General features: G+C 41.3%; 1 protein-coding gene across 1 annotated transcript in view; it reads left to right on the top strand.

Annotated features, from left to right (window-relative positions):
* The window catches only part of TTLL7 (tubulin tyrosine ligase like 7), a 188,631-nt gene that overhangs the window by 67,192 nt on the left and 99,274 nt on the right, over positions 1-22,165 (top strand). The window contains 6 exon segments of the mRNA XM_078156547.1: positions 2,905-3,001; positions 3,163-3,285; positions 7,729-7,850; positions 9,773-9,840; positions 18,005-18,163; positions 19,813-20,029. Of these exon segments, the coding sequence (XP_078012673.1) occupies positions 2,977-3,001; positions 3,163-3,285; positions 7,729-7,850; positions 9,773-9,840; positions 18,005-18,163; positions 19,813-20,029 (714 nt within the window). The 5' untranslated portion in view covers positions 2,905-2,976.

Here is a 22,165-nt window from a genome sequence, read left to right as displayed (position 1 = left end):
ATTAATCTGATCTTAAAGTTTTCTGGACAACTATGCCAAAAATTAATTAATTAATTAATAAATAAATAAACCGTGTCCTCAGACAATCCCACTCAAAAACAAATGGAGCTCTTAAGTGCCTTCAGTAATGAATCTCATCAGGGATAAAGTGCTGGAGATGTTTGGTTACGTTTTAGTGAGCTGAGTTTTCATTAGCATTACCATTCCAGCTTTGCAATTTGTTGGTTGTATGACCTTGGACAAGTTAGTTGCACATGTAATCTGGACCCCCGTTTCCTCATCTGAAAAATGAGAGGATTGCGGCAGATGATCTCCAAGTCCCCTTCCAGCTGTACATCTAATTATCCTGTGAACAACAAATATTGATCCAGTCACCACTAAGTATACTGCATTGTACTGGGTATAATTTGTCATTTTCAGAAGGCAGCAAGAGCCTTTAATTAGATTCAACAATTTGATTCAACATTTAAGGAGTTCTTACTAGTTCAAAAATATTGTCTTTGGGAAATGTCTCATGATGTTTTTAATAGAGAGAGAAGTGAGAGAAATACAGTAGTGAATGCAGGTAAAAAGTAAATCCATGCTGAAAGCAGACACATGGGCTCTGAGGGGTGGGAGGCATGTGGAAGGTCATTTTGTCACAAGCTCCCTGTGTGATAGCTGAACCGTTAATAGGATCCTCAGCAAGTGGTCATACAACTTCTGCTTAAACTTTTCCAGTGACAAAGAGCTTGCTACCTTATGAGAACTTGATTCCATTTTTGAAAGGAACCAACTGTTAGGAATAGCTTCCTTAGACTGAGCCAAAAGCCACCTTCGTGCGATTTCCACCTGTTGGTTTGAGTTCTCCTCCCTGGAGCCAAGGATAATAAATCTAATTTGTCTTTCACATGACAGCCCTTCAAATATTTGAAGACCGATATCAAATCTCGCTGAAAGTCTCCGGTTCCTTCAACTGATCCTTGTATGACATACTTTCAAGGCCCTTTACCATACCCATCACCTTCCCCTGGATGTGGCCCAACTTGTCAGTGATACTTTGGATTCTTGACTTCCTCACTGCGTGCGAATGGTCCCCATCTTAGCAGATAGCAGTCCCTTCACAGTCTCTTCTCTTAGGAGGCTTTTATTTTTGTCCATTTTTTTTCTGTATCTCCTTGAGAAGACCAGCTGGAAGTATTTTTTTTTTTAGTATCTTGTGCACATGTACCACTTGGGCTGTCCATCTGTCATCACTTATTCTCCCTGTTACTGTCCGGTGGAGGGATAGTCCTTTCTAGTTATAGACTATCTTATGATATCTTTTGTGCCACTTCTTATGTGCATGTTATTGCTTGTAAACATTCCTTAGCCTCCCTTTTGCTGTCCTATGTCTTTTGGGTTGCATTTAGATGAAACCCTTAGTAAGTCCTTGATGTGGGAGGGGCCTGGTACTAGGCATAGGTAACCTAAGGATGTTATACAGGTAGTCTCAGCCTTCATGAAGCTTACATTCTACCTGAGGGGCTGTGGGGAGGGGGGAGCTATGATACATATTGAAATACGTATAATACAGGGTAGTGTGTGATAGGACCAAAGACTGGATGCAGATAAAAACTATGGTGGAAAAACCTGAGGAGAGGGAGAATATTCGAAATCTTTCTAGCTATGCCACATTAATGAGTATGTTGTAGTAGACAAGAGGGTTGTCCTCAAAGTCAGGAAGACCAGAGTTCAGATCTTGCTGATGACATATCCTGGCTATATGGTCAAGCAGGTACACTTATCCTCTCAGCACCATAGGCAGCTCTGAGTTTACAGTAAACTCTAAGGTGCAGAAGAGGTGCTGACCTGCTTTGGTAGAGAGAGCTTCCTCAACCACACAGGTAACTTAAAAACTCATGAAAATATGAGGACAAGTTGAGTACTTGAGAAACAGCAGGGCCTGTTGGGTAAAGTTCAGACCTTGCTTGGAGTCAGGAAGATTTGTATTTAAGTTTTGCCTGTGACATGTTCTTTATGACCAAGAGAAGGTCATTTAACCTCTCAGTGCTCCTAGGGAACGCTCCAAGACTGTCCATCTGCATAGGTCCAAGGATTTTCCATTATTGGGAGTTAACTCAAATACTGAAATGGATCATTGAATCATAACTCTAGAGCTTTAAGGGACAGAGGAGATCACTGACTATTTGATAGATGTGGAAACTGAGGCCCAGAGAGGGGAAGGGCCCTCCCCCATAGCCATCTGATGGAATCCTTAGAAGTACTCTGTCAGGTGATGAAGATCTTAACTCATCCATGCCTGGCCATTCCACAAGTCTTATTGTCCATGTCTTCTTATTAGTTCAGGTTTGGACTGCCCCCCCCCCAAAAAAAAAAAAGAAAAAAAATACAGCACGGAGAGGTGAGATTGGATTGATTAAGGAGATGGAGTTAGTGGTGGCTGGCAGCCATTCACTGTTCGTTCTGGGCAGGTGTACCAGATGAGGTGAGATTTGAGAGGCGCTTCGTGGTCAGTCAACAGTCAGCCTCTAGCACTTACTGACTACCCCTCGTGTACGTAATCCTGTGCCAGGCTCTTGAAAGAACGAAAGGTAGAAGGTTTTGGCAGGAAGGATTAGTAATTCTATTCCAGGAAAGTGGGTGGCTTTTGTGAGAGGTAAGAGGACGAGGGCTGCAGTCAGTGGATGGCGGTGCATCACTCCGTCTGGAGCCAGCCTTTCGTCTGGAAGTGAGTGAAGAATGAAGGCTCAGGACAGCTAGTGCAGGGCCAGGGAACCTGGCGTCGGGGCCTTTGTATTGTTCCTCCGAGTGACAAGGGACGAAAGAACCAAGTCTCGGCTGAAGAACGTGCCTTAGCGCTTGTGTTTGTCACCATGTGTTTTGTAGATGCTGAACTTTGGAATTATCTTCTTCTCCTTACAGGTACCTGCCTATTCCGTTACTTAAGAGCTTGGGACAACGTTCACACTCTGCTTCTCAATCATCAGAGGTATAATGCCATCCTTGCCTCAGGAAGGAGGTAAGTAGCCTGTTTGAAGCCCATGATAAAGTACAGCCCTTGTGGTGAATCACCCTCAAAACTTCTTGTCAGAGAAGAAATTGAGGAATGCTTGTGGAATCCCATGTGTATGAGTTGGTCTGTTTTAATGACCCCTGGCTAATATCTTTCTCTCATTCAAGGGCCCTCTCACCTAGGTCTGGGCACAGAATTGTCTTATGAAAGCAAAATTAAAAGGAAGGTCAGAAAGAAGAAGAAGAATGGATCCATCACAGCAAATGTTTCTGGCACAAAATTTGAAATTGGTAGGTATTTAAATTAAAAGGACTTTCATAGTTGCCATTGAGATGAACTAAGTTAGCCAGTGTGGGATATGAAGATTGAAGGAGACTGGAAAGAAAAAGGAATAGCTCTTATTGCTAGACTGTATTTTTGCTTCCCTCCTTTAAAATTAGCTGTTTTGTGAGGTATTTAATACATCAATAAACAATTAGACAGTCAATGTAAAGCAAAAAGCTTTCGTTGTTATTGAGTTTGGAATCAGTGACTCCTGTTATTTTGTTTTTCCTATGGAAATTCTTCTTTCTGTACAAAGTTGTAGCTCTAAAGCTTTGTAGATATGCATCTAATTATGAGACAGAGGAAAACTAGCATGCCTTAGCATTTCTTATCTCCCTGAGGACTGGGATTATTTTGAAATTTAGTTTTGTTATGAAACGAGCCGCAGCTTTCATTGTGTAGTGGATAGGAGGACTTGTGTTGGACTCAAGAAGACTTGGGTTTTAGTCTAGCCCCTGAAACAACCAGGCTATGTGACTGGACACCTCCTTTAACAACTGATCAGTTCGCCGGGGCCACGCTAAGGCCGTAAGGAATGTCTGTTCTGGGAGTTCCCCATACTGAGAGCTTGGACCCCACCCCATCCCCACCCAAATGAAAAAAAGGAATGGATAATGTCAGTTCTTTGAACTAAGCTTTTTGTGTGGGGGCAGCTGTGGCATGATAGAGAGCTGGCCCCTGAGCTTGGCTGCTAGTCCCTCCTCTACCTCTTATTGACTGGATGACCTTGGCCAAGTCACTTAATTTCTCAGTGCTCAAGGCAACTCTAGTTACAGAAAAGGTGCTGAGCTACATTGGTATAGAGTTTCCTCGGTCTGGAGGTCCTGTGGCAGTGAAATCCCAGGTCAAGGCACTACTTCCCAAAGAGGGTTTTTGTATGGCTTAACATTATTCAAAAGGCTTCTCTGGTCTTCCCACACCGCAGGAAACATGTGAAAATACTTGTCAGCTGGACAACAGCCGTCTGAAGTGAAGGTCTCATACTGGTGGGATTGTTCTTTTCCTTCCAAAGTTTTGGGGACCTCTGGGGTCACTAGATTCTTCTCAAGTCAGATCCCAGTTTTTTTTAATGAGTATTTGAAAAATGGAGAGTGAAGAACTCCTAGGGTCTAGGGTCAGAAAGGGACCTGAGAAATTGTTTAAATTACCTTCCTCATTTGACAAATGAACAATCAGAAACCTGCCTACGTTGCACAGCTGGTCAGGAACAGAGATTGAATGCAGACGGTAGCCACCTGACTTTAGCTAGTCTTCGTAACCCTGGGCTTTCAGTAAACCTCCCCATTCTCCTCTGTTTAGAATGAAAGGGCAGAAAAAATTCTAGAATTTACTGTACATGTAAGAAGTAAAATCAAGGGATTAATTAATTTATTAGCAACCTATACTTATTTCCTAAATATTCTCTGTACCACTTGAGAAATTTCCCTCAGCCCCTGTGGGTACAGGCACCCCAGGTCAGGAATGTCTGCACTAGTGGAAGGCTGTGCTGCCTCTTAGAGTTAGGAGCTTTAAAGTGAAAGACTTTTTGTTGGATCATCAGTGAGCCCTGTGGAGGAACGGTTGGCATGTATGCCTTTCATTTTTTCCAAGAATCAGAGGACATCAATACTGCAAGGGTCTAATTTCACTGCTGTGGGTACTTTCCCCATGGACAGGCATTGCAGCCTCTTCATGCCTTACAAGGTGGTCTTTTGGAGTTGCTGTGACCAAAAAATTTATCACCTTGCAGCCAACTCAGTGATGAGGCTCTCCAAACTTAGCTAGGCTGGTCTTCAAAGGCCAGGCAGAGAGTCTGGGCCCATTCTTTCCAGCCAGGGTCACCTTCACACCGTAATGAGTGTATGTATCAGAGGAGGACTTGGATGGAGAAGGGATCACTAAACTCTTTACAAATGCCATACTTATTCAAAGCACTCCTCTTTTCCCAAATTTTCATTCCAAAACTGGGATAGAGGAGGGTGCAAAACAGGGGAGAGAGGAGAGTGCAGTACATTATTCTAGCACCAGGGTCCTTGTCTGCCCTCACCCTCTGTACACTTCATTAATCTTTAAGATTCTTTTCCCATTTACTAGAAAACAGTGACTCATCCATACTTAATCAGCAGCCAGTGGCAAAGTTAATTGGAATTGAGGTCCCCTAATAGTTCTCGACTGTCCCAGTTGCAATCTGAGCATTTTTTCGTAGAGTAAAAGAGCTTTAAGAGAAACATTAGAATGTTGTCTGTAGTGCTGTGTCAGAAATACTTTGTAAACCTTAAAGCACTGCATGAATGTGAGCTGTTGTCCTAAAAGAGATATGTCAAGGTATGTGATTGAAGGGGGGGGGAGGGAGAAGTGGGGGGGGGGAGAGAGAGAGAGAGAGAGAGAGAGAGAGAGAGAGAGAGAGAGAGAGAGAGAGAGAGAACTTTTAAAGGGATAAAAGACGGTGTTTGCATATATGATTTCCTTTCCTTTCAAGTTTCAGGCTTAAGGCTTAATTACCTTTGTACTGGAGGAACCAGTGAAACTGAACCCAGGCCCTGGCCCTAGCTCCTTGGATTCCCAGGGGAGGAACATGGGGATGCCTGTCCCCATGTCTCTTTGCTGAGTAAACAGTACCAGTTATCTTAGTTAGATGTTAGAGATTGGGAAAAAGGAAGGAAAGAGGCAGCTGTTCATATGTTAAGGAGAAATCACTTGTTTATTTCTCATTTTCCTTTCCATAGCCATAGGCAAACAACCTACTCTTGCTTAGGTTTAATTCTTTGCCTGCCTTGATTAGGCTGAGGAGGTATAAATGTAAAGAACTTTTGGATTGGCTGGTGGGTGAGCTTTGTGTGGCACTGAGTGACTGCCCACCCGTCTAAGTCAAACTTAGGCTCCCTGCACCTAGAAGAAGGCAAAGCTGGGATTCATCATGGTCTACATGGAGAGAGTAGGGCATTTTCGGCCAGGTCAGTTCCCTACTTTGGGATGCCAAAGTTTCCAGTTGTTTATTTGTTTGTTTTTGCTGTTATAGCTAATGTGGCTCTTAAGTGTTTTCACACAGATAGCTCTTTTTAATGGCACCCTTAGGGTATATATTAACAGTGGGGTTATTGGGTAAAAGTTTGTGATTATTTTTATAACTCTTCTATATACTCTTAGCCCTGACTCTTAGGCAAGCCACTTAACTCCTCGACATCTGCTTTCTCAACTGTAAAATGACAGGGTTGAACATGATAATCTCTGAAATCCCTTCCACCTCTAAAATACAAGGAGTCATTGACTCTATTGTGATCCTTTTATTTGGAAGTCATAGGTTGGAAAGATGTTCTTTGCATTGTATGGTGGTCATCTGAATTCAGACTGCAGTGTATTTCCAAACTTCAATTAAGTAGCAATTCCATTCAAATTGCATAGTAATTAGGAAGTTCTAATCCACTAGCATCTTTTTTTTTTAAGAAGCATCAGTTTTAAAATCATGATGTTAAATAGGAGGCCTTGAGAAAGAGTAGGAGAGCCTACCCTCTTTTTTACACTACTGTCCTCACAGTTTTGTTTTGAGGCATCATAATGAGGGAGAGATTGGTGGAACTTGTCTGCCATCTCTTATTAGTCAGAAATTTGCCTGTTTCTTCTGATGGAGACCGCTTGAGATTTCATCAGGAAAATCAATTCCCTTGTAATTACTGATCAGGTGTAGTACACCAACAAAATCAAATTTTAGAAAAATTGCTGTCTTATGTTAATATGTAAACTCAGAATTCAAGTGAAACAAAAACCTTCAGCTTTGGGCTTCACAGTTATTCTGAACTTCAGCATCAACGGAAATGTGAATGTGATCGCAGGATCAGTCACTAATACACAGATCAACAAGCTTCCCCTAATACATGGGAATTCAGGCCAGGATGGTGGTTGACAGAGACTTGTGTCAGGTCAGGGGCTCCTCATTGGGACCCTTGTTCATCAGTGACACGTTCCTAGCCCACCACAGCTGCTGTGGTGCTGAAGACTAAAAATAATCCTGACTAGGGAGGGCAGTAGACAATGGAGTGGAAGGGTTGTTTTTACCTTGGCCCTTCTGGAGCTGGCCCAAGGTCAGGGATAGGCCATAAAAGTACAGTTCCCCTAACAGAAGTGGTGTATCTGGGCTCAGTTGTGCTTACTGGTGATATCAGTTATCCCTCTAGCAATTTGATGCAGGAGTTGTCTCAACAAATAGGTTTTGGGGGCCACTGGAAAAGAGCTTTCATTTCCCACTACCCGTACTGATTGAACTGTCTCCACAGCTGCCCGCTCTTCTGATGCTAAAAATGTAGGGTTTTCCTGAATGTTTTCCGCATTAAATATTATAAGGCAGAGGCCAAGTACTCAGTGAATGCATCTTGAACATTTTCCTGATACCTTTGTTTGTGAAATGTTTTTGTTACATTCTTTGTTACTTGCAGTTCGTGTAGTAATAGATGAGATGGGATTTGTGAAAACTAGAGATGAAGATGAAACAAGTAATCTTATATGGTGTGATGCTGCTGTTCAGCAGGAAAAGATTGCAGAACTACAAAACTACCAGGTAAGAAGCAGGGATTATGTTGGCTTTCAACTGGGAGCTTTCTGAGGGCAGGAACCATCTTGTCTAAACTTTGTATCCAGTATTGGACTTAACGCAGTGCTCTACACATAATGGACACCAAATCAGTGTTGATTGAATGAGAATGAATTACGTCTTAATTTGCTTTCAAGCTAGAGGAATCGTCTAGCTATCTCTCTGTCTCTGACTGCATGTATTTTTGTGGGTATACGTGTATGTATATATGTGTACATGTGCATATGTATTTATACACATACATACACTTGTTTATTCATGTGACCCTGAACAAGTCACTTACCTTCTGGAGACCTGAGTTTCCCTATTTATAAAATGTGAAGGTTAGAATATATGACCCTCTAATGTACCTTCCAACTTAAAATTTATAAGAACTTTGATTTCCTTCAAGAACATAATGTTACCTCTTAACGATAATGTGTCATTGGGAGGGACTTAAAAAGAAGGCTTAGTAGAAATATTAATAAGGGACTGTATATATATGTATATAGCACTTCAAGGTTTATAACTTCTTTTACGTACTTTATCTCATCTCCAGAACAGCATTGTAAGCTACTACAGATGGCACTACCCCTATTTTACGGTTAAGGAAGTTGAGGGTTGGAGAGAAAAGTGATTTCCCCGTGAGCTCATAGCTTGTAAGTGTCGGAGACAGGATTTGATTTCGTTTCTTTCTGATTCCAAGTCTCACACTCATTCCTTTAGACGATGCTGCCTTGACAGTCCTCTTCTGAGCACCTTGCTTTGCTGAAATAATCTTTACCAGTAGATTTTGCTCAGTTGAATGATTCACTCTTTTGGCTTCTTGCTCTTTTCTCTGTTATTTTGCACACAACCCTCATGGTTTTAGACCTAAACTTTTTGTGATTTCTACGGAAGGCTTGAGAGAAGAAATAAAAGGTATCAGGCCTGAACGTTGTCTCTGCCTCAGAGATGGTAAGGGGCCAGAAGCCCTGGTTTTGAATTGGCCATATACTAGCTGTGAGACCTTTGACAGGTCACTTCTCTGTTCTCTGAGCATCATTTTCCTTATCTTCAAAAAGAGATAATCATACTCTTCCAGCCTGCCTTCAGAAGAATGTGGAGTAGGTGCTCTAGAAGCTGGTAAGCCTTTCATGAGAACACCATCATAGCTCAGGTGGGGTAGGCCTTGCAGAGTTGTTGAGCAGAGAATCACCATTTGGAAATGGGGAATTTTCTCAGATCCTCTTGAGTCGTCTGTTCAGACTCTGGTGTAATTATTTTGTTTACAGGACATGATAGCTATGCTGAAAATTAAGCACAAAAACACACCAAAAATCCAAACATGAGTAATGGTCAAGGTGTTGACATTTTGAATAACTCTTTTTGTAGACAATTCATGCTTGACTGTAGAGACAAGTCATTGTTGGGTCTATAAGAAAATTGTCTTTCTCTATACCCATGGTTCTCTAATGACTGTCTGTAGTAGCACAAAAGTATCAGGTGGGCGAAAAAGTCACCCAGACTCATGGATTGTAGTATTTAAGGCCGGAAGGAGCCATCCAGATCATTCAGTTCAGTGTCCCATTTTATAAATCATGAGGAGACAGAGGCCTAGAGAGGCAAAATGACAGAAAGGGTAGTAATTATCCTAATCAAGATTTGAACTGAGCGCCTTAGACTACAAATCTAGTGCTCCTTATCCTGTTCCTTAATCAAGAGAGAGAACCAGAACTTGAGCACTTGTATAAACTCTCTGCATGTGATTGAAAAAAAAGGACGTTTTTCCCCTTTCTGCCCTGTGTGTATTTACAAGATTCTTGACTCACATAAATATTAAAAGCTTATTTATGAAGGACATGTAAGTGAACAAATACATGATTGTAAACCATGAAAATACTAATGCCTCCTTCTGTTTTATTTTTCAGAGAATCAACCATTTTCCAGGAATGGGTGAGATCTGCAGGAAGGATTTCTTAGCAAGAAATATGACCAAGTAATTCTATTTTTGTTGTAATAGAGAAAAGCTATTTGGAATCTTTATTGTGAACATGATAGTACTAAATTACACCAAATCACATCAGCTCTAAAAAATAATGTTTTGCTGGCAAGGAACATTTAAATTTTTTCTCTTTCATGTGTCAAACAGTGTCTGCACACTTGGTAAATAGTTGTTTGAATGCCAGTCTAAAACTTCCAATGACTATGATTTGTTGGGTTTTTTGAAATACTGTTCAGGACCTTGCCCATTTCCTATGGAACCATTTAGCATGGCGGGGAAAACATGTATAGAGGCTAATGATACTCATTTCTTACATTGAGCTAGTGTAGATATTTCTTCAGGGTCCTTGTATGGAGCGTGAGCACCTGCTGGTTACTGTTTTTGGTTCTTGTAAGGTGAATAGTCATAAAGTGAAGGGATTCATTGTCAGTCCCATGAAGAGACATGGAGTAGTAGCTCTTTATTGCCAAATGGATAAAACACAAGCTAACTCTTCTGGCTTTCATGGCCTCTACCATCTGACTCTGTCCTGCCCTTCCAGCCCTCCTTTATGTTACTCTTCCTCTACACCCCCCACATTCTAGGTCAACTGGACTATTAGTTATTCCCAGAATCCAACGTGCCAATCTTCTTTGCCTTTGGGAATTCCTGTGGGCTCTCCTCAGTTCCTTCAACTCACTCCCTCTTCATTTCCACCTCTTGTTCCTTCTCGTCCTTCAAGTAACAGCTCTGTGGCCACCCCCTCTGTGAAGCTTTTCTCTGATATTCCCCAGTTGGAAGTGTTCTTTTTGTCCCCAAATTCTTCCAGAGCAGTGGTGTCAAACACAGGGCCCAAGGCAAAACTCCAGAGTGAAGCTTGAACCAGATTTAAAAACACTTGGAAAATATTTAACAAAATAAAAGTACATGTAACATAGATGATACTCCATTTAAAAACTAAGTCAGTATTCAGCGCACAGAGGTTGTTCTATCCAGGTTAGTGGTCCCCATTTCCATTTGAGGTTGACGCCATACTTCTAGAGCACTTGGCTTCTGTCCCACTTTACCTAACGAGGTGCTTCTCTGTGTAAGATTGGTGTCTCCTTGGTAGATTACAAGCTCATTGAAGGCTTAGGACTGTGTTGTTTTTCATGTTTATATCTTCTGTGACTTACACACAGTGGGTACCTAATAAAATTATTGAATTGAATTGAATCTTAGGCTTTTTAGAATCAAAATCCAGGAAGTTTATGAATGCTTAAAACATCGTATTTAAGTAGCATTTTCCTTTTAATTTTTTTGTAGCTGAATATTTTTCCTGAATCATTTATTAATTTATTTACATTCAGGTTTAATTTAGACAGGTAATTAGTTAGAATTACTTAATACTTTTAACACTTTTTGTAAAACTTTAGCTTTTTTAAAAGCTTGATTTATGAAAAAGTGAAGGTAGAACCCTTGAAACTCTCAAATCTAGCATCTCTAATCTTTATCTAGGAGTTCTAGGAACAGTTCTGTGGGCTGCCTTAGGAGGAAAGTAATAATAAGTGCCGGCCACTTGTAAAGAGCGGAATGAGTGAAGGCTAGCCTCTTGTTGGGGATCCCATCGAGGGCTTCATGCCTTGGTCTAGACAGCTCCTAAGATCTTTTCCAACTCTGGCATGGGACACGCATTAGCCTCCTTTTCTTAGCTGTTTCATACCTCAAGGAAGCAGCTGTTCCCTGAAAAAACTTAAAGGGGCATTTTTTCCCTCCACCGAATGTAGCTTCAGCAGGAAACTGGGAATGCTGTGTTTCTAATGGCAGACTGACATTCTCCTGTGATGGGATTGCCTGACTTCTAAAGTCATCGTGCTGTTGTGTTCTTCAGTTGTGCTACACTCTCCGTTTGGGGTTTTCTTGGCAAAGATACTGGTGTGGTTTGCCATTTCCTTCCCCGGCCCATTTTACTGATGAGTAAACTGAGGCAAAGAGGTTTAAGTGACTTACTTGCCCAGGGTCAGAAAGGTAGTAAATGTTTGAGGCCAGATTTGAACTCAGGCAAATGGGTCTCTTCCTGACTCTAGGCTCCGCACTTTGTGCACTCTGGCGCCACCTAGCTGCCCTTTGTGCCGTGGTATATGTATTATCCGTTATCTACCCGCTACTTGTTTTTCTTCTCCTTTTTGCTTATTATGTTTCTCCTGGCCTCCCCTCCACTCTGTTCCCTTACTTGGGATGTGTAGTGAAACACATCTGCCTTGTTTTGGGGCTGGTTCATCTTAGTTGTGGTGCTTTTCTTTTCTCAAAGTGTCCCAGGTTGTTGAATGTTAGATGGGATTGTTAGCTCTGACTGTTTTGTTTTAAACCTGTTTCACAATCAAAAACCCTAGAAATGCCCTTTTTTCTGGTGGTGGTGAGAAAGTAAGGCACCGAGAACAACCTGAACAGGATAGTTTATGATACGTGTAGAAACTCAAATCAGTGTTTTCATTAGCTCCTGCCTGGTAGACACTTACCTCCTCACCCCTTCTTCCCCACCATCCTCATGAAAGTTAATAGGTGCTGAGGTGTACTGGTGATCTAATGGCACCCATAACCGAGGAGGCTGATACTTGAATTGTCTGGGTATGGTAGTGATCCACATGCCAAAGCACTTAGGATTTGTTTTTTTAAAACTACAGGAGGTCGATTGAGACCCAACCGTGATAGAATTGATGGGAAGTATTTGAAGAGTTATGGATTATTTCCCCATTGGACGATGTGCGATAGTCTAGTGACTATGATGTCAGGTTAGTGGCAACAACCTGAAGATTGTGAGAGGGAGAAAAGTGAGGGGATGGCATTCAGCAGCAGTTCCTCCAAGAACCAATTAGCCCACAACCTGAGAAACAATGATCCCACAGTGTTTATGTGTTATGCTCCTACAGATGTGGTGCTCAGTCTTGGGGATATAAAGACAACATGAAATGGTCCCCATCATCAAGGACTTTACATTCTGTTAGGAGAGAAGACATGTACTAGCTGAGAATACCAAGAATCAGGATGAAATGAATGCAGGGCTGTTAGGAGGGAAGGGTACTAGGACTTATCTTTCAGAAAAGGCAACTTTAGTGTGAGAAAGCAACTTGAATGCAATTTTTCAGGATTTAGGATAAATCTTAGTTTCCTTATCTGTAAGATGTGGAGGCTGAACCTCTAGTATACCTTTCAACTTAGCATTTACAAGACCTTTGATTGACTTCTGAACTATAATGTGTCACATGAGGCTTATCATAAGATTCAAGAGCTGGCCAGTCCGCGAAAAGCCACTCGGGTAAAGTGGAGTCTGTTTTAATGAGTCACATTGGGACATGTGACTCAACCATACCCCTCAACTCTCACCACCCTCCTTAACACTGTGCCATCACTTCTTGGCTCCCCTAATTTATCCTTTCCTATTATACTCCTTCAAGCCTTTGAAGAACACGCCTTCTCATTGCCGAGGAAGGGACACTGACCTTGGAGCCAAAAAACTTGGTTTTGGGTCTACTCTGGCACTGATAACCTCTGTAAGGTTCAGTATTCTTGTCTGTGAAATGGCTATAATACATAATACCAGTACCATACATAAACCACACAGTATTGTTGCCAGGATCAAATGGAAACCCTATAATGCTATATTATTATAGTACCTCATTGTGGACTTCTCGGAGGGTTGGTAATATAACGGCAGGGCTGTGAAGGAGCCCCCAGGTCAGGGCATTCAGAGGCTGGGCAGAGGTGATCTGATTCTAATCTCTTATTGCCTCTTGATTTTAATTAAATTCTGCAAATATTTATTGAGCATTTCCTCTGGGTGAGGTACTGTCCTAGACACTAGGGAAATAAAGATGAAATCGGACTGCCCTCACGATGCTTAAAATTTAGCACATGCCCAAATTAGCATCATACAAGACAAAACATGATAAATACAAAGCAAACATTGTAAGAAGTTTAAGCAGGGAGAGGTTGCTTGCCTCTAGGTGGTTCAGAAATGGGTCTGTGAAGGAGGTGGCATTTAAGCGGGAACTGAAACAAGAGGTTGGGCTCCATTAGATCCTAGCTTTGGAGATGCCAGGGGCCTTAGAATCATCCAGGGCACCTCCCCTGACCTCCTCCCCCCACCTTATTTTATAGATGAGGAAAATGCGACCCAGTAGTGTTCATTAACTTGGCCGAGGCCACAGAGGGGGCAGGAAGAATTTGGGCTTGCACCCAAGCTTCCCGACTTCAAACCCAGGGTTATTTCCACACCCCTCTGCCTCTCAGATACCTGATAGGACAAAATGCCAGCTTATCTTATAATTGGTGAGAGAAAAATGACACTCTATCTCCTTATTCTCCATAATATCTGCAAATATATGAGGAAGATAATTCTATAGTTCTGTAACTGCTACTGAACTTCCAAAACTCTAAAAATGCATGTGGAGAGGATAGTGCGAGAATAATTTTCCATCTAATGTATGTGAGAGCAAGTAATTAAAAAAAATCAAGTCACTTCTTGAGGGGAGGGAGCCTATGCTCTTCATCTCTACCCTGGTGCTGGGGCAAGTCAGCAAGAAAATCCCAGAATGCTAGAATGTCAGATTTGGAAGGATCCTTGGAAGGACAGGTGCCCTGATCCCTGCCTTGCCTATGAATCTCCTTTGCCATCACCCCTGACAGAGTCACCCCGCTTTGGCTTGAGGACCTGGAGGGGCGGGGGGAGCTGCCACTCCATTCCATTCTGGGACTTTGCAGAGTGTTAGGGAATTTTTCATGACCTCAAGCCTAAATCTGCCTCTTTGCAGTTACCACCTGTAGTGGGGCCCTTGGGGCCAGGCAGAACAAGCCTAATCCCTTTTCCATGTGACTGCCCTTTAAAAATACTTTAAAGTCGCTAAGGCAGCTCTCATGTCACCCCCTCCCCCTCTCCCAAGTCTATCCTCCAGGTCCTTCAACCAATCCTCACATGGCATAAGCTAGAGGCCCTTCATGCCATGTGGGGCAGGGGGAGAGGTCAGTGCTAGAAATAACGGTTTGAGAGTCATCTGCATCGAGGTGGTACTTGAAGCTTGTCCAGCCAGGCTTCCAGGCACCCTGCATGGGGGCTTTGGAGAAGGAAAGAATGGGTTTGATATTTGAAGCCCTTCTTTGGCTTGGAGCCCACATAGAGCCGAGCTTCCATTCTACAGAGAGTCAAAGACTAGAAATGTCATAATAATAGCTTTAGGCTAGACTTACATCTCAAGCCAAGGTTTCTTCTTAGAGTTGTGCTATAAAACAGCTATGTTTTCTCTGAATTAATTTTTAAATTTAAACTTAATTTTAGATTTCAGTATTATAAACATGAGGCTGTGGATTTAATGTGTATGCCATTAGTATCCCCTTACATCTTTAGTGTGTGTCTCTGTAAATGTATTTCATTTAGAAGCCAAGGTGTGAAATATTTTTATATTTAAGGCTCCTCCTATTCACCCAAGAATTCGAATATTTAAATCCTAGCCAGTCTCTCATTCAACACGCCTCCATGGAATTCTCTTTGAAGATAAAATGATTCTGCATTACATGAGAAAATAATGACCCGGTGCTTCAGAAATAGAGGCAACCAAATTACTTGTTTAAGGTCACCTCCTAAATCTGTGGTGGGACTAGGGGAAAAAAAACAACCCCAACCACCACCACCATAACCCCCCTGTCTGATTCTGAAATTCTCAAGTCTCATTAGAGGTCAGCCCGCATGCCTCCCTTAGACACTTTCTGAGGACGGATACTTGCCAGATTACCTAAATAGATTTCGGCCCTGATATCTTTTTTGGTATACGTTTTTACTTTATATTAGACTTGGCATTTTTTAAAGTTGATACTGTACCATTTAAAATAGCACATCAGAAATTTTAAAATATACTGACTTAATTATATCTTTAGTCTGATTTGATTTCATAGTCTACATATCTTGTGAAATATGTGATGATTCATTAAAAAATGTTTTGTGAACAGAAACACGACAGTTGACATGACTGTGACGCTGTCAGACAATTTTTATGTAGTTGTCAGAAGAAATGTTGGGATCAGTCTGTTGTACTGAATTTTTTAGCTTCTTGGCTAAGTTCTGAGTCAGAAAGATGGGGTTGGCAATTACCTTACCTCTCATAGTGGAAGCAGAACCCTCGTGAGGCTCTCTCGAAGGATCACGTGGAACAATGTGAAGGTATCTCAAGTCCCCAGGAAGGAAAGGAATAGGATTCACTGAAGGGACAGGGATTCTTGTCTTCCTCCTTCTAGTCCCCACATGTATTTCCTTGATCACAGTATGCCTCATTAATCTGGGCTTTCATTTCAGTTTCTTCCTTTTCTCAAAAAAGGATTTAATTATAAAGTGATTTGTTGTCTTTGGAAGAAAGATTCTGTAGGGTTCAGGTCAAGTTCACAGACTTTTATTAAGTGCTTACTGTGTACTGTGTGTTCTTGGTAATATTATTAACCAACAGTCTCATTGTATAATAACATTATTGTTACCTTGGACAAAGGGGTCCACGTGGTTTAGCCAACAGAGGTGTCAAACATTAGCCACCTACAGAACTCCTGACTGCTGCCCCAGCCAGAGTGAAATGTAATTGGGAAATGTTTGACAAACACACACAGAGGAATGAAAAGTAGCCTCTTTTGGGGGAAGGTGCTAGACATGGGGTTTGGGGAGGGGAGGTGAACTGGGAAAAACCTCTTGCAGAAGGTGGCATTTGACCGAATCTTGAAAGAAGCTAGGTATTCTTTTAGAAGAGGTGAAGAGGGAGTGCATTTCAGCCTCGGAGGACAGCTGGTACAAAGCCTAGAGAGGGCAGAAGAGTGTTATGAGTGGGGAATGGTAAGTCTGCCAGTAAGGTGGAATTACATTGTAAATGGAAGAAGGCTGAAGGAGGAAGGGGACAGACTGTGAAGGGCTTCAAGTGCCCGAGGACTTTGCATGTGATCGTGGAGGTCACAGGGGGCCACCAGCGATAATGTGGTCAGACTTAGACTTTAGGAAAATTGTTTTTGCAGCTGTGTGAAAGATGGGTTAGAGTGGGAAGAGATCAATTAGGAGGGCATACTAATCCAGGCAGGGGATTGTGAGGTGCTCCGTTTACAGAGTGGTTATAGGAGTAGAGAGAAGGGGACATAGATAAGAGTTGTTGTAAATGTAGAAAAAAAGACTTAACAGTGAATCGGATCTGTGGTGTGAGAGCATGACAAGGAGGTCGAGAGCCTGGGTAACTGGAAGGAAAGTGAAGCCTTAGAAGTAGTTGGGAAGAGGGCAAGGTTTGGTGCGGAAGAACATGAGTTCTGTTCTGGAAATGTTGAGTTGAAGATGCCTACTTGACTTATCCAGTAAGAGACCTCTAGTAGGAAATTGGTGATGGGGGACTGAAGCTTAGCAGAGAGACCAGGACTGGAAGAGAGATTGGGTAATCTTCAGCATGGATTGCTGATTTTACTTTACAAAGTTTGCAGAATTGATGAAGGACTTTATATACATTTATTCCTTATGGCAATACTACAAGATAGGTGTTACGGGTAAATATTATCCCCATTTTATACATGGGAAACTGAGGCTCAGAGTGACTAAGTGTCCTTCCCATAGTCACACAGCTAGTAGGTGTCCAGGACAATATTTGAAACCAGCTTCCTCCTGATTCCCAAGTCCAGTGCCCGTTCTATTATTGCCATAATAATAACTCACATTTTTAGAGTGGTTGGAGATTATCAAAGTCTTTCCGAATATCACTGGTGTGCAAATATTAATACCTGGGTTCATATCCTCCTTTGGAACTGAGCTAGCTGTCTGACTCCTGTACAAGTCACTTAGGGTCTCTCTGCCTCAGTTTCCTCAATCTATAGAGCGAAGTGGTTGGATTTGACAGTTCCTGAAGTCCCTTGTAGCTTTCAGTATGTGATCTTATGATCCTGTGGTTCCTATTTTCATATAAAGAAACCCAGGCTGAGAGATGTTAAAGGACTTGTCTAGGTACACATGGCTACTAAGTGTCTGAGCCTGGAATCAACTTTAGGTCTCTTGTGATTCTCCTGAGAATCCTCTTCACATCCTACCATGCCTCATCTCTTTTTTATTTGTGTTAAGTGGAGCAGCACAATCCCATGGACAGGAAACATTTTTAAAAGTTTGAAAAAAACGTTTAAAATGCTGTTCTTTTATTCACAGAATGATCAAGTGTAATCCTCAGGAATATACTTTTATCCCCCGAACATGGATCTTCCCATCAGAATATACCCAGTTCCAGAATTATGTAAAAGAACTAAAGAAAAAACGGAAACAGAAAACTTTTATCGTCAAACCAGCAAATGGTGCAATGGGTCATGGGTAGGTAAACTTGAGCCTTGACACTGGACTAGTGCAGCCAAGATGTGTTTGGAAAAAACCAAACCTGTAAGTGGCAAAGTGCTCACAGCTGCAGATGGATGTGTGTGTGGGGGGGAAGCTAGTCTTAACCATTGATAGGAAGGTTTAGTGTGTCACGCTTTCCATCACCTTCTAAGACTCGTTGGTGTGTCAGTTAAAAAATAAAGCAGAATTCAAATGGGAGTACTGTGCTACAGAAAGAATTGCCTTCTGAAAATGTTCCTGTAAATTAAAACAAAACAAAACAACAACGAAAAACAAAACCCTCAGTTTCCATAATTTGATCTTTCAAACTCTAGCTCAGAAATGCTTGAATTAAGTCAAGCCTTACAGGTAAGTGGCTGTGAGGATTATGACATTAAGAAGGGGTAGATTGCTGATTTTTCTAAAATTTAGGAAGGGGAGTATGATCTTGTTTGTTAGGGATAGTTTCCTCTTTCTCATCATCATGGGATCTTAGAAGAGCATGGAAAAAAAAAATGGTAAAGTCTCCGGGGCCAGAAAAGTGATTTGAGAACTCAGAATGCAGTTTGAACTTTAAATAGTCCTTTCTTGTTAAATTTTTTTTTGCAAAGAACTTTTAGCTCACATCTCTTACTTGCATTAAACACACACCCACAAAAGACAGGCTTTTCAAATCTTAGTCTTTTTGTTTTATGTTTAATTTACATAAATACTTCTGAAATCTGTGATGTAATCGATGTGGCTACCTACTTTAGGGAGATAGATTGTCACGTTCCTCACCTTTGTATATAGTTTTGCTAGTTGCAGGGTCTTCCTGCCCCCCATTTGGTTGCTTCCTTGTTGGCTTTCAAAGGGTGTGAGCCTTTCTGCTCTTAGTGGGGCTGGGCCCCATCTCCTCTACGGGGGTGGACTTTGAGTCCTTCCAGATGCCTACGCCTGACCTAGCTTTCTTGGTAGATCACTCCACTTCCACACCATGACAAGGCCTTAGAGTATATAGGACTTTGAAGGAGAATGTTTAGCTTATCAGTTCATAATACTATGAAAAAAAGAGATAATTCATAATGTGGCCATCATGTAACCTGGGGTTCATGGCCGTTTCTTTGATTTGTTTACAAAATATTCTAAGGCTTTGAATAGGAAATACTCAACTGTAGCAAATAAATGTTGAATCCATGACAGTGTCACTGCTATTAATTTTAAGAAAATGGACATTTATTTGCTCAGTCATGTTCTTAGAGATGGGCAGTGTCAGTTGGAGTTTTAATTCCTTGACTGAGCAGAATTGACTCCTCATGTTGCCAGTACCAGAGGAAATATATTCAATTCTGACCAATTGAAATGCTCTGAAATGTCCTTGATTTACATGATAGGAACAAATGTGTAGATTTCAATAATGCAAAATTATTGTCAAAAACCTTTTTTTTTTCTTTTTGGAGAACAAGCAGTGATCTTCAAATCAGTTTTCATGATAGAGGGTGCCAAGAGAACCATAGAAAGGAATCATGGAGAAAGATAGTCTTCTGGTGCTGGTGGGCACGCAGTTTCTTTATAGATAAAGGAGACTTCTCTTCGTTTGAATATGTCTTGACAATTTATTTGTGCCTCGTTTCATATTATCCTTTTTTTTCTTCTTTCAAATCCAGGATCTCTTTGGTAAGAAATGCTGAGAAACTGCTAGCTCAGGACCACTTAATTGTCCAAGAATACATTGATAAGCCTTTCCTTATGGAAGGCTACAAGTTTGATTTACGAATTTATATTCTGATAACATCCTGTGATCCATTAAAAATTTTTTTATATCATGATGGGCTTGTGAGAATGGGGACGGAGAAGTACAGTCCACCTAATGATACAAATTTGGTAAGTGGTGCTAGGGTGAATATATATCCTTAAAAACAAAATGTAATGCCTTGTGTTCCTAAGCAGAGACAAGGCAATCATTTTCAACTGTACTTAAAGCAATTTTGGTCTGAGACAAAAAGCATATATGTCAAAAAATCTCTCAAGTGGTACTTTATCTTGTTATGATTATATATTGGAACTTTTAGTAACACTTATGCAAGTTGCCAACAGTAACTTATTACTCATCCTGGAAGCAGATGTAGTTAGCCTTTCAGTGAAGCTATGGAAGAGAAGATCTCATGATCTTTCTCACTGTTTCTGTGGCGTGGCAAGAGAGAGAGAGAGAGAGAGAGAGAGAGAGAGAGAGAGAGAGAGAGAGAGAGAGAGAGAGAGAGAGAGAGAGAGAAAAGGAGGGAGAGATAAATCCTTTTCCAAAATTGATTATGTGGCGATAATTACAAAAATGATTACTATATTTTGAGGCAGCATGGGCTAGTGGGTAGAAGACTAGAGTGGGAACCAGGAAGATTTGGGCTCAGAATGTCATATCTCTCACTTCTTAGCCATATGATTATGCTCCTTTTTTGTTGTTGTTCAGTCATTTCAGACTCATTGTGACCCCATTTGGGGTTTTCTTGGCAAAGATACTGGAGTGGTTTGCCATTTACTTCTTCAGTCCATTTTATAGATGAGGAAACTGAGGCAAACAGGGTTAAGTGACTTGCCCTAGGGTCACACAGCTAGTAAGTGTCTGAGGCCATATTTGAACTCAGGTCTTCCTGATTCTAGGCCTGGTGCTGTATTGCTGCACCACCTAGCTGCCCATGATTATGAGCTACACTTAAATCTTAGTTTTCTCATCTGTAAAATGGGAATAATAGGAACTCTAGACCTCACCCGCAAATGGCCAGCTGACTGGCGATGGATGAGCCTCTTTGAGTTTAGTGAGGTTGGTATTTCTTGTCTTCACAGCAACTTCCACTACCTCTCACAGCACATCTAGGACTATAACATTAAATTGATAATGTGGAGCCCCAACTGTCCTTGATGTTGAAGAGAGTTTGTCATAAAAACATTGACATCTGTTTCCCACCTTTCTTTTCTTGGTTGTAGCCCTTCCAATTTCATCCTTAGATGTACTTGGGATGGTTTTTGCTTGGTTCTATCTCTTGGTTATGTCTCTCTGTTACCCTTCGTGTTATGATGTGAAATTGTTTGTAACCTTCCTTCATCCTTTTCCATAAGATTTTATAAACATTTATATCCTAAACTGCCCTTACTGCCATATCATCCTACTTGGCAAGGAGATCGTCTTTTTTTTTTTACCTTTCTTTTTTCTTTTCCCCTACTTGAGGCAGTTTCAGTTTTTTTAGACCTCCTCATCATAGTAATTGAGAACAGGGATTCAGCTGTCCTCTCTACTATGTTTCACTGCCTTTCAGAGGTGGTGCTGATATTTTAATTGTTGATGCAGTCAGTAACTTCATTGGCAAAGAAAACAGATAATTTATTCATTCACCACATATTTAAGAACTACCTACTATGGGCAAGTCACCATGCTAGTTTCTGTGGAAGATATGAAGATAAGCTTTCTGCCCTTTCAGGAGTTTACAGTTGAACAAGAGAGTTAAGACATGTCCCCAAACTAGTATCACAGGAAAGTAGAATGTTGCATTAAAAAGGCACAAAAAAAGATTAGGAGAATTCAGGGCAGGGAAAAGCCACTTTCTTCCTGGTGGGATCAGAGATGATGTCATGGACTCAGAAGTGGTGTTTTGAACTGAGTCTTGAAGGAAGGATAAAACTTGGTGAGGCAGAGATCACTGGAGAACAGCCTCTTGGGGTCAGCCAGTGGCATGTTCAAAGGTGTGGAGGTGGGGAAACACGGAGTTTTGAAGGCATTTTGAAGGTTGTATTTTTTGTGAACCTGGAAAGCTTGTTTGGTAAAAAGGGCAAAGTCATTTTAGGTTTTTGAACATGGGGTTGAAATAATTGTGGTTCTGTTTTAGGGACATGGCTCCAGAGTGAACATGTAAGATGAAGTTTATGTAGGAAGGGCCTTGATAGGAAGACTGGTTAAGAGATTACTATGTTAGTCCAGGAGAGAGGTAAAAAAAAAAAAGCCTTAGATCAGGGGTGGCCATAGAAATGGAA

The sequence above is a fragment of the Phascolarctos cinereus genome, unplaced genomic scaffold, assembly GCF_003287225.1.
Source record: "Phascolarctos cinereus isolate Bilbo 61053 unplaced genomic scaffold, phaCin_HiC Scaffold_5;HRSCAF=322, whole genome shotgun sequence".
Taxonomy (NCBI): Eukaryota; Metazoa; Chordata; class Mammalia; order Diprotodontia; family Phascolarctidae; genus Phascolarctos; species Phascolarctos cinereus.
Note: the sequence above shows the minus strand (reverse complement) of the source record. Positions and strands in the feature narration are given on the sequence as shown.